This window comes from Microtus oregoni, unplaced genomic scaffold, assembly GCF_018167655.1.
Source record: "Microtus oregoni isolate MIOR12 unplaced genomic scaffold, Mior012 000018F_ref0000195, whole genome shotgun sequence".
NCBI lineage: Eukaryota > Metazoa > Chordata > Mammalia > Rodentia > Cricetidae > Microtus > Microtus oregoni.
In genome coordinates, this window is record NW_024543077.1 from 41,051,692 (window position 1) to 41,065,069 (window position 13,378).

At 34.4% G+C, this 13,378-nt stretch overlaps 2 protein-coding genes across 2 annotated transcripts; both read left to right on the top strand.

The window, feature by feature from the left end:
* The first annotated feature begins 1,115 nt into the window (after positions 1-1,115).
* On the top strand, positions 1,116-2,084 carry LOC121458847 (olfactory receptor 10AG1-like). Its single transcript, XM_041668172.1, has one exon. It carries the CDS (start codon positions 1,116-1,118, stop codon positions 2,082-2,084), a length of 969 nt encoding a protein of 322 aa, XP_041524106.1.
* A 7,859-nt stretch (positions 2,085-9,943) lies between these two features.
* LOC121458848 (olfactory receptor 10AG1-like) lies at positions 9,944-10,897 on the top strand. The gene has a single exon (XM_041668173.1). The coding sequence runs from the start codon at positions 9,953-9,955 to the stop codon at positions 10,895-10,897; it is 945 nt and encodes a 314-aa protein (XP_041524107.1). The 5' UTR covers positions 9,944-9,952.
* The last annotated feature ends 2,481 nt before the right edge of the window (positions 10,898-13,378 follow it).

A 13,378-nucleotide genomic window follows, 5' to 3' on the forward strand; every position in this document is an offset into this window, starting at 1 on the left:
TTATTTTCTGCATCCTAAACTCACAGTTGGATGCCACACCATACTTTAAATCTGAGTAAAACGTATAAATATTGATTTTTATGGACTTTACAATGAAATGTAAGCATGGGTTTACATATTAATTATACCTCATTATACATAGTAGCTAGTTAATAATTATTTAGCAATGAATGACTTTGTGCTGAAATAAAGAAGTAAAGAAGATTTGAGAAAATAATTTTTAGAAAATAAATATGTCCTTGCCTAAATGTATAACAAATGTTTAGAGGTAGTTCCTCACGTAGAGCAACACAGGTTCACAACAGACAAAATCCAGCACTTAGAAACAGAAGGGACTATAAAGTCCCACCACTAAAGAAACAACCATTTGCAGTTGATACCTGGCAGAGAATGGAAAGTTTGTATTTTCTAATGGAATGTCACTGTGTCTACCTACAACTCACCATTCTCAGGATGATATACAAGACAAAACATCACGTTTTGTTTTAACTATGGTGGACTTTTGCTTTGTTCTGTATGAATATTATTGTCTTATTCTTTCTGTTATCTTTTTCATGGAGAGAGAGAGAGAGTAAGAGAGACAAAGAAAGAACATAAATTTGGATGGTAGGGAGGTGGGAAGTATCTGGAAGAATGAGGGCAAAAGCAGAATGAAAAACACTTTACATGAAAAGATAATTTAAAATAACAAAATAAATTTTTATTAAGCTAAATAAATCATTAAGTGTGATAATTACATATACAAAAATAAAATATTAGTTAAGAATTAACTTAAAGTTAAAAAAAACTTAAAAAATATAAACTTAAAGTTAAGAATCATTGCATAAAGGAGAATTAATTTGGAGTTCTGCCTCTGAGTAGATGAGAATTAAAAGTAGCATGTCTTATTGTACATTATAACTAATATACACATTAGCATCTAATCAAAAGACAAAAGTGAAAATGAAAATAAAAATACTTACAGATGTGTTTAGTAACCAATAACATAGTTTAACACATTTTTGAGAGCTTCTTCTCTGAGTTTCAGGCATTGAGTATGATACTGTTTACCATGAAGATAAAGTTATAGACAACGCCAAAGAAATAATTGCATTTATCGTTGGATTTTCCCACAGATGGAATTCACAGACAACAAGCCAGAGGACAATGCTACTACAGTGACACAGTTTCTCTTTCTTGGGTTTTCTGAACTTCCCAAAATGCAGGGATTTCTGTTTGGGATGTTCTCCCTAATGTATGTAATTATCTTAATAGGAAATAGCTTCATAATTGTCATAGTCCTAATTGACTCTTCACTAAAGAAGCCCATGTATTTTTTCCTGGCCAATTTTTCATTTCTGGAAATCTGTTACGTATCTGTCACCCTTCCGAGGATTCTGTACAATCTTTGGACTCAAGATAGAAGAATTTGTCTTCTGGCCTGTGCTCTTCAATTGTTTTTCTTTTTAATTCTGGCAGCTACTGAGTGTTTCCTGCTGGCTGTGATGTCCTATGACCGTTATGTGGCCATCTGCAACCCTCTGCACTATGCTCTTGTCATGAACCCAACAAAGTGTACTCAGATGGCCATTGGCTCTTGGCTCGGCGGCATCCCAGTCCAGATAGGACAAACTTGTCAAGTATTCTCTTTACATTTCTGTCGATCTAATAGAATAGACCACTATTTTTGTGATATTCCAGCAATTCTGAAGCTTGCCTGTGGGGACATTTCAATGAATGAGTTTTCTGTCTATTTAGTGGTTGTGGGGTTTGTTGCCTTCCCTTTTATGCTGATACTTGCCTCTTATAGTAAAATCATTGCCACCATTCTGAAACTGCCAACAGCCACAGGACGGGCAAAAGCCTTCTCCACGTGTTCTTCCCATCTGGTGGTAGTGGTTTTGTTTTTTGGTTCAGGAATCATTAACTACTTTTGGCCAAAGTCGATTCATTCTCCAGTAACTGATAAGATACTCTCTCTGTTTTACACAATTGTGACCCCCATGTTCAACCCCCTGATGTACAGTCTTAGAAACAAGGATGTGACTGCAGCTCTAAGAAGAGTTTTACTTAAAATATCGAGCCAATGTTTTAAGTACAAGTGAATTAGAAGCTTTTTCCACACTTATCAGAAATATTTCAACTATGTAGATTCCTTTTCACATGTTTGCTGTGTCTATGCTATCACATATATTTACTTTTTAAATATACTATATTTTATTTAAAATATTTGTACATCATTTCCCATTTCCCTTTGCTTCTTCTAACTCTCCCATGTCTCTTCCTCCAGTCCCTCACATGTTACATTTCTGTCTCAAAATGATGGACTTTTTTCTTTGATTATTATTTGTATGTCAATAGATAGATGGTGATAGAAAGATACATAAGTACTTAAATTATAGGTGATAAGTACATAGGTAAAAAATATAGAAATACATAGATACATAAATGATCAATCATAGGTAGATATATTATGGATACATAGATGATAGATACATGATAGGTAGATAGCTGATAGATGATAAATAGATAGATAGATAGATAGATAGATAGATAGATAGATAGATGATAGATAGATAGATAGATGATAGATAGATAGAAAGTAGTTGATAGATAGATGATAGATAAGAGAGATAGATAGATCGATGGTAGATTGATAGATGATAGTTAGCCAGTTATCTAGATGACAGATATTTATAGACAGATATATAAACAAATATTTTAATGCAAACTTCGTAGTCTTTCTGTGCTGTTTGAGTGAATATGGTTATATGATTTCAGGACAGTTACCCCCATCAAATAAACTATTCTTTATAGCAAATGAAGACTATTAAACAAAACCACAACTGGACATAACACAGACAAAATGGATTGTGAAGAGTCAAGCTCTTCAACTCAACTCCTGCTTCTAAGCTTGAGGAAGCATGACAGAAAAGGGGAGGTGAATTATAAGAATCAGAAGACCAGGATTCCTGCTGTGACACTAAATATGGCTACCTTGAATAACAATAACAAAAGACATAATTTTCAAAATCTTTTAAACTGTCCTAAACTGTTTTCTGGCATAAAATATACTATTTTAAATATCTTCATACATATAATTTTATCAAATTTAAATTAGTGTGTACATCACATTTCCATAAATGTATTAAGTTAAAGGACTTGAGCCTTTTTTAACCAGGATAATGATGGTATGCTTAAAATTGAACAGGGGTAGTGTGTTAGCTTACATATGTAGTCATGTTTTGATTTTGTTGCTGCTATTGTTGTTTCTATTATTTTATTGTTGCACTGAAAACCACCAAACAAGGCAAAAGTATGTCCATATTGCCAAAATAGAGATGTTAACCATAGAATCACATGTCATTGTCTTAAAGATGCAATAATTATTAAGAAAATGACTGTAGATAAAAGTCATTTGAAAAACATCTCTATGACATGCTGATTTCAATTAGATTGAATAAATAGTAATTTAATTGGGTCATATGACAGCTTTCATTTTAGTTTTGGAATATCTTTCCTGTGGCTTCCATTTGCTGTAAAGAGAGTCAGATTTGAAAAGGATTTGTAGCTACATTTACCTATGGATACGAAGATAAATTTAAAATGTAATAAGATATAATGCTGATCTAGAAGTGTGGGCTCCTGGTGTGGTGGCTTCTCAGTCTAAGAATGTTATCTAGTTAGGGTTTTTATTGCTATGAAGAGACACCATGACCACAGAAACTTTTATAAAGTAACAAATAAGATAGTTTTCATATTAAAGAACACACTCATCATTGTAGACATAGACTGATGAAATTCAGAAATACTCAAAAATATTCACAAAATAACTATAGTTGCAAACTTTTTTTTCTTACAAATCAATAAAGGAAGTCAGAAAAGTTTGGTTTATAATTCGTGACACTGATCATGAGAGGGGCCCCTGTTGTTTTGTTAGGTACCTGTTCAAAAAACAAGTGATAAACTCATTATTTATTCTTATATTTACTTATTTGTGCCACTGAAGTAATTCATGACCTTCTTCTATACTGTGTCACATCTTTACCACAATTTGAGTTTCAACTTTAAGTTAGTGATGCTCTTCAAAGACGAAGAAAACTGAATTGAAGTCTACAAACTTAAATAACACTATATTCCACCTTCTATCCTTTGAAAATTACTCTTCTTCATAGGTACTTATTAAGGATCCCAACCTCTCTGGTTATTTGCACTGTTGCACATATATCAAAGGTTAAAAACTGGATTCTACATAGGATAGAAAATAATGTTTGTCTTTTTCTCAGTGCCTCAGTCAGGATAATTGTTTCTAGGTCATTCAATACCTTAAAATTTGAAGGTTATACATTTTTAACAGTTGTATAATATTCTATTGTTCAAATGTACCACATTCACATTATCTTTTTGTTCATTAATGGATTTCTAGTTTGCTTCCACTTTATGGCTATTATGATAAGAGGAGAAGTTTACCATCACAGAAACTGACTCCATGTTTTATTATGTTTTTTTTTTGTTATTTTTAAGGGGGAGCATGAAATTGCGGTAAGTAGGAGAGTGGCAAAAATCTGGGAGGAGTTAAGAGAAGAGAATCATTATAAAAGTTAATTGTATGGAAAAATGGAATTAAAATTAAAAAAGAAACTTTAAATAGAGAAAACAAAAAAAAAGACATTTCAAACTAACTTTACCTAAAAAATCATTTCAAAGGAATTGAGTGATCAGTGTAAAATAACACTAAAGGAAAGATTGATCTTTTATTTTCAGAAAAAATTATTTTATTTATTTTTATTTTTATGTTAAACATAAATATATTAAATATTCAATCCCTTTCCTTTCTTCAGAGACTTCCGTATACTACTTCTACATTTCTTTCAAGTTCACAATCTCTTTTAGCATTAATATTTTAGTATATTATGTGGGATTCCCCTTTGTATGCTATGAATATGATTGGTAAATTAGTAAAGGAAACTGGCATGGCCTGATAGGGCAAAAGAATAGAGGTAGGCCGGGAAAAGTAAACTGAATTCTGAGAGAAAGAAGAGCAGAGTCAGAGAGAAGCCATGGAGCCGTGGCTGGAGACAGACATGCTGCAGCCTTGCTGGTAGGCCATGAGCCTTGTGGTTAAATGTAAAATGCTAGAAATGGATTAAATTTAGATGTAAGAGATAGCCAATAAGAATCTAGAGCTAATGGGCCAAGCAGTGATTTTAAATAATATGGTTTCTATGTGATTATTTCCGGTCTAAATGGCTGGAAAAACCAAGTGACCTCCTTACAACTTCACACACACACACACACACACACACATATACATATACATAGATACATACATAAACATAAATATTCCTAAATACAACCTGCTCAATTTGTATCATGTTACTTGTTTGTATGTCTTCAAGACTGATCATTTGGTATTGGATAACCTACTGGTGTGCTCTTGTCTGGTAAATACAGAAGACTATTTCTTTTGCTCTTAGTAGTCTATAGTTGTCTTTAGTTGTTTGGCACAGTTAAGGCATTCTGAGCATTTCTCAGACAACCTTAACATCTCTGTTGTTGTTATCCTCGTTAGTCAAACTTTAATTAGTCAAATTGGTGAGACATTATGTGTGCTGGGGGTGTAAATGCTATAAAATTTTGGAAATGCCTTTTTTTCTTTTTTTTTAATTTTTTTTATTGAGAAAAGGAGAAAAGAAACATAAACAAAAAACAAGTTTCCACCTCCTCCCAGCCTCCCATTTCCCTCCCCCTCCTCCTACCCTTCTCCTCCTCCTCCCACCCTTCTCCCCCTCCCCCCACTCCTCTCCCCCTCCTCTCCAGACCACAGAGCTGTCCGGGTTCCCTGACCTGTGGTAAGTCCTAGGTCCTCCCCTCTCCATCCATATCTAGGAAGGTGAACATCCAAACTGGCTAGGATCCCACAAAGCCAGCACATTAAGTAGGATCAAAACCCCATGCCATTGTCCTTGGCGTCTCATCAGCTCTCATTGTTCGCCATGTTCAGAGAGTCCGGTTTTATCCCATGCTTTTTCGGTCACAGTCCAGCTGGCCTTGGTGAGCTCCCAGTAGATCAGCTCCACTGTCTCAGTGGGTGGGTGCACCCCTCGTGGTCCCGACTTCTTTGCTCATGTTCTCCCTCCTTCTGCTCCTCATTGGGACCTTGGGAACTCAGTTCAGTGCTCCAGTGTGGGTCTCTGTCTCTATCTCTATCCATCACCAGATGGAGGTTCTAGGATGATATGCAAGATATTCGTCAGTATTGCTCTAGGATAGGGTCATTTCAGGTTCCCTATCCTCAGCTGCCCAAGGAACTAACTGGGAACCTCATCTTGGGCACTTGGGAGCCCCTCTAGGGTCAAGTCTCTTGCCCACCCTAAAGTGGCTCCCTTAACTAAGAATTGTGGTTCCGTGCTCCCCTATCCACCCTTCCTTTATCCCAATCCTCCTGTTTCCCCAAGTCCCCCCTCCTTCCCTTACCTTTTCTCTCCCCATCACCCCTTACCCCCATCCCACCCCAACCCCAAGATCCCAATTTTCTCCCCGGCAATTTGGTCTACTTCCCTTAGCCAAGAGGATAACTATATGTTTTTCCTTGGGTTCACCTTCTTACTTAGCTTCTTTAGGTTCACCTATTGTAGACTCCGTCACCCTTATTTATGGCTAGAAACCAATTATGAGCGAGTACATCCCATGTTCATCTTTTTGGGTCTGGGACACCTCACTCAGGATAGTGTTTTCTATTTCCATCCATTTGCATGCAAAATTTGAGAAGTCATTGTTTTTTACCACAGCGTAGTACTCTAGTGTGTATATATTCCACACTTTCTTCACCCATTCTTCCATTGAAGGGCATCTAGGTTGTTTCCAGGTTCTGGCTATTACAAATAATACTGATATGAACATAGTTGAACAAATGCTTTTGGAAATGACTTTTAATAATTATAAGTGCCATTTGCCTTGTTTACTTAATATAAAAATCAATTTCTAGAATTCATGCCTTAATTGCTATTCATCGTTGTACAAAAGATGCAAATAGCATCAAAGTTTACTAAGGTAATAAGCAGAAAAAAGACATCAAACATGCTTATCACCAATAGGGTGTGATATAAACATATGGAAAAACAAAATGACTTACAGTAATACTAGTAAGTAAATATCTAAAATTTAACCACATTAATGCAAATTGTATTATTTAAAATTGGCAAACTAATACATAATCTTCCACCATTGGGAAAAATATCAGTTTGTAGCCTCAATGACAATACATTATTCTTTGTCAAAAATTCTCTATTCACAGTCTTAATTTTTGTAAATACAGATTCTCACAGTCATTTAATATTTTCTTATATTTAATCTGTGAATGTGAGTTAATCTGTGTTAATACATTTTTTGTGGTTTTGATAAAAATTGTGCATATGAATTCATGGTTAAAAAGGGCTATCATTGATGGGGAACTCAAAGAATGAATAGTTGGATTTTTAGATTGTAACACCTGAATGCAATTATTGTTAAATCTTTAAAAATCTAGTCCATCAATGGCAGTCCAGAAAGCCAGTAAATTAGAAGTCTATCCTCCCAGTGGCTGTAGATTTGCAACTAGATTTGATGTGTTATTGTTACTGGAAATTCTTTTTTTATATATACCTTCCTGGTTCAAGTAGTTTATAATGGAACATGGATAGTTATATGAATTTATTTATTTAGCAGATGAGAAAAATGTGCCCATACTTGGCAATATATTTTTGAAGCAGATACATATATAAGACATAAAAATGTTGTTGGGTCTGTGGTGTCAAAAGGTACCTTTCCATTTACTCTTAGAAAGTGTACAATTTCATTCTTGTTCAACTGTCTTATTGTATATAAAATGAAGTTGCACTTAGGTATGTGTCAGAAACCACTGATTTCAGAAAAATAAAATCATAGGTACGTTGGTCACAGCATTTTTTTTGTGTCATCTAGCAGTCCCTTACCTCAATAAGTAAAAGAGAAGAAAATTTGATTCAGTCGTTGAATGTTTCTTTTCCATCAAGAAGCCTAAGTTTCATTCTTCAGTCCTACAAAAAAATCATACCTACAAATTTAAAATATTTTCTTTGGTAATATTTCTTAATAATAACAAAAACAAACATTCACACACACACACACACATATATATATTCAATTTGTATTCTTGTTGTACTAAAATTATGAATGACAGGAAAAAGGGAGTTCTCTACAATTAGAAATTAACTTGGGAAAGTCGTTGTCCCCAGGGTAGAAAACATTCCTTTTTAAACAGAGTAGTATGCTATGTCAGGAGAATATATTTTGGAAGGTATTTGACCTCTGTTTCATATAAAGAAAAATTCTTGACTTTAGAAAAAGAAACCTCTTTATAATTTTACTATTGTATGTCAATAAATCAAGGTAAGAATAACAATTTACTTAATTCCAAACAGCAGAGACTATGTTTAACAGACAACAAATTTGTGTTTTTATATTTTTATATTCATAATATCAGCATTTGGATAAAATTACACAGAGTAATTAAAAGAAAAAATAAATCATTTATTTTGGTGATGCTTTAGAAACCATTTCTGCTGAGCTTTTCATGACTTTCCTGACATTTGGTGATACAAGATCCAAATAAACAGCAAATACAATCCTATGAAATATGAGAGAATAATACATTAAGGATTATGATTATCAACATAGTATGCGCTAAGTTGTGTTACTTCATTATTTTATGTTAAGTATATGTTTAAATGTTTCAATAATATAAAATCCTATTAAAAATAGAGAATGAAAATACTCATTGAAGATCATTGAAATAGCACCTGGTGGCAGATTGTTAAGATCTTACAGAAGTGAATCTGAAAATGTTATAGAAATATTAGCATATTTTCATTTGGTTCTACAGAATTTTGTCATTAGAAAACTCTTCAGAATTAAGAAAATTATATAAATTTTATATAATTTTTAATTTTTTAAATATAGTCACCATAATGGGCTTAAATCAAAAATCACAGGCTTGTCTCAGTAGAGTCCATCTCTATTTTTATTTAAATTATTTTAAAGTTCAAAAGTTCATTAGTAAAACAATACAATCTATATTCCGACTTTTAATTAATATCACGATGTCTACATTAAAAAAATCATTGTGCCAAAGGTGATAGCAGCTAATATTTACAAAATATTAATTAAAATCAAATGCTTATAGTTAATTGAAATTTCTACTGAATTTTTTTCTTAGTATAAAAATGAGAGTTTAAAGGTTGTCAACCAACTCACCTACACAAAAAGACAAGAAAGAGATAAAAAGGCAGAGACAGAAACAAAGAAAGAAATGTTAAGTGATTTGAGGCAGTTTGTTTTAGCAATTAGGGTCTATAACTTGCATACAGGAGCTGAGGAAATACCATGGGGGTAGACAGATCATCTAGCATTCATAAAGGTATGGCTTCAGCTGTTGCAACACAATCAAATGAAACTGCAGAGTATGTACTATTTGAACAAAGATTTAATTACTATATCTTTTGATTTAAAATAGTTAAAAAATATCCATAAATATAAAGAATATGAATGCTGTTTGCATAGACTTTTACACCAAACTTCCAAAAATTTTAAATATAAGATAAAATCTCATCAAATGTAGTTCTCATCTAATCATTAATTTTTAATTAAATTTGCAATATATGAAATTGCATGTATACAGAATTATTGGGTGAAAAGGAGTTTAGAAAAGCAAATGAAATATAGGATAAATTTTTCTCTAGATAACTTTTAAGTGAATAAAGACTATTTCTACATATATATCTTCATAAACATATATATATGTAAATATATTTACATGAACATATCTATATATGCATATATATTTACAAGCAAAACTGAGAACATGCAAATATCCAAATGTGAAGACATCAGTTTCAGAATTATATAACACAGATGAGGATAAGGAAATGTACTCCTTTTTGAATCATCTCTACAGATGAAACACACAGGCATCAAAGAAGAGGACAATGCATCCACAGTGACACAGTTTCTCCTCCTGGGATTCTCTGACCTTCCCAACCTCCAAGGCGTTCTATTTGGAATGTTCTCCATTATGTATGTGACTATCATAATTGGAAACAGCTTTATTATTGTGGTAACCAGAATTGATCCTACACTACACAAACCCATGTATTTTTTCCTGACTAATTTCTCTTTTCTGGAAATCTGTTATGTATCAGTCACTCTCCCTAGGATTCTATACAGCATTTGGACCCAGGACAGAAGCATTTCTCTTCTGGCCTGTGCCACACAAATGTGTTTCTTCCTAATGCTGGCAGCTACGGACAGTATTCTCCTGGCTGTGATGTCCTATGACCACTATGTGGCCATCTGCAACCCTTTGCACTATCCTCTGGTCATGAACCAGACAAAATGCACACAGCTGGCAGTGGGCTCCTGGCTTGGTGGCATGCCTTTCCAGCTAGGGCAAACCTGTCAGATATTCTCTCTACATTTCTGCAATGCTAACCGGATAGATCACTTCTTCTGTGACATACCCCCTGTACTTAAGCTGGCCTGTGGAGATACTTCTGTTAATGAGCTGTATGTCTATGTAGTGGCTATCTTGCTTGCTGCAATCCCTTTTGTATTAATATTGACCTCATACAGCAAAATTATTGCCACCATCCTTAGGTTGCCAACTGCTGAAGGACGGGCAAAAGCCTTCTCCACATGTTCCTCACATCTGGTGGTGGTGCTTTTGTTTTATGTCTCTGCATCTATTACCTACTTAATGCCAAAGTCAAGACATTCTGCATTAAGTGACAAACTCCTCTCTCTTTTTTACATGGTTGTGACCCCCATGTTCAACCCCATGATATACAGCCTTAGGAACAAAGAAGTGATTGCAGCTCTGAGAAGATTATTGGATAGAGCATAGTGCAATGGACTTATGTACAGTGATTGAACCTAATCACAGTTCTCACATAGACTATTACATCTATATTTGTACTTTGTGTTAATTGCTGTTTTACCTCTTTTTTTATTTTTAAATATTAGTATACCATTACTTTCTATAGACATACTCCAATTGTAATGTTATATTGTTAATGTTGTATGCTTAATGAGATATTCTAATTAAATTTGTTCTTTGATTTTTTTTCTACATGTGTATAATACATTCCCATTCCTCTCAAAACTCAATTCCTCCATCCTAATCCTTCCCCACATGCAAATCTTTTTTTTTCTTTCATGAACTACAGAGATAATTGATGCCCTCTGTGTGATCACGTTTGAATATATTGTGCTTAACCAGCTGAGCGCATTGACTCCTGCTCTCACTGAATTTGCTAGCAGATAAGATTTCTGTAGGCAGAGGAAGTTTCCTCTTCATTTTCATAACTTATTTTTGATGGGGCCCGTTTCATTCAGGCTCAGTGAAGGGAAGAGTAGAAGCTGTTTCTTCAAAATCTCTTTTACTTTGTTAAGATCAATTGTTGGTATTTTCTAACTACGCTCCCCTTCCTGTCACTCTCTATTTCTTTTGTGTCTCCTTTTCTAATATTCCTAGTACTTTATTTGGTATATAGGTGTCTTTTACAGAACTGAGTATTCAATTCTTATCTATTGTTAACAGTTTAAGCAGGTATGTTTTGCACATTCGCCATGAAGAGGAGGCAATATGTATCACAATCTCTGTATCAATACAGTAAGCTTAATCAGTCTATTTTCATATGAAATATCTATAAATCTAAATTGCATGATCTACAAAAACTAGCAAACAAAGAGAAAGGTCTCATCTGTGCAGTAACACCATTGTAGTGGTGAAAGTTTAGCTTTATAGAGAATAAGAAATAAACTTCTGCAAAGGGCTTTTTAAGCATTTAAAATTAAATTTCTTTGTAAGCTTTCTTATGATGTTGTAGGATGTTTTTTTTCTGCCCCTAATACTGGCCTGTGGGTACTTTTGTATTTACTTGCTAAATAAGATATGTCCAGTGTACAATATCAGCATGAACCCTTATCAACTTCCCTCATCAAGTGTTCAGCAAACATCATGAAAGATTGAGTATAAATTTGCAAAAGCCGTACAATTGGCAATAGAAGTCTGATAGCTTGAATTTAATTGACTGATGGAGGAAGGTCATTGGTTAATAAAGAAACTGCCTTGGCCCATTTGATAGGCCAGCCATTAGGTGGGTGGAGTAAACAGAACAGAATGCTGGGAGAAAGAGGAAGTGAGGCAGACGCCAGACACCATGCCTCTCCTCTCCAGGGCAGACGCGATGAAGCAAGCCTCCAGGTCAGACATGCTGAATCTTTCCTGGTAAGACTGGTGCTACACAGATTATTAAATATGGGTTAGGCAAGATGTGAGAATTAGCCATTAAGAGGCTAGAACTAATGGGCCAGGCAGTGTTTAAAACAATACAATTTGTGTGTTGTTATTTCGGGGCATAAAGCTAGCCAGGCAGCCGTGTGGCAGGAACTCAGCCCACAGCTCCCATTACAATTGACTCCTGTAATCTAATTGAGATTGACATTATAATAAAATATGGTTTTGTTAGAGTACATATGGAGGAAGTTGCCACTTTAGGGAGAAGGCTTTCTTTGCTCAAGATACTTTCCAAAGTCTCAGACAATTTCTTTTTGTCTGCAAGATGTAGGACTCTCAGCTACTCCTACAGCACTACATCTGCCTTCATGCTACCATGTTCTACACCATGATGGGAATAGACAGAACCTCTGAATCAGTAATCTGCAGTTTCAATTAAATATTTTCCTTTATAAGTGTCACCATGGTCCTGGTGCCTTTTCACAACAATGAAAATGCTAACTGAAACAGAAGTTGGTGATTGGAAACTTTGGAGGTGTTGTGTAGGCCTGTTTACATTTTTTGCTTGACGTAATATATACTTTGGACATTTGAATTAAAAAAGCAGAAAGATACTTTAATCACTGTTAAATGAGCCACAAGTAGGAGCATGTAAAACAGTGTTACTGGAGTTGAATTGATGAATTATGGGAATCAAGAGGTTTCAGAGGAGAAGAATGATATTATGTGACCTAGAGACTGGCTTTGTGATTTTTTTTTTTGAAGAAATGACTGCTTTTTGCCCTTGTCTGAAGAATCTGTCTGTAGCTTAATTGAGTAGTAATGGGTTAACTTGTTTGGAAGAGGAAATCTTAAAACAGCTTAGTATAGACACTGCTCTGTATTTATTAGTGGCAGCTGTAATACAGTTTGTAATAAAAGGTAGCAAGCTGAGCAGAGTAAATTACAAAATGTAAATTTTGAGGAGAAAAGTGTTTCAGGAAGTACAGTGGAGCTAAGTCCTGTGTTCAAGGAGATAAATGGCTAAGAAATGGAAGATGGGAAGTGCTCACAGTGACAAAGGACCACCCAGATAAGATTCCAATT

Coding starts and splice junctions, on each gene's coding strand:
- LOC121458847 (XM_041668172.1), top strand. CDS start 1,116: ATGGAATTCACAGACAACAAGCCAGAGGACAATGCTACTACAGTGACA.
- LOC121458848 (XM_041668173.1), top strand. CDS start 9,953: ATGAAACACACAGGCATCAAAGAAGAGGACAATGCATCCACAGTGACA.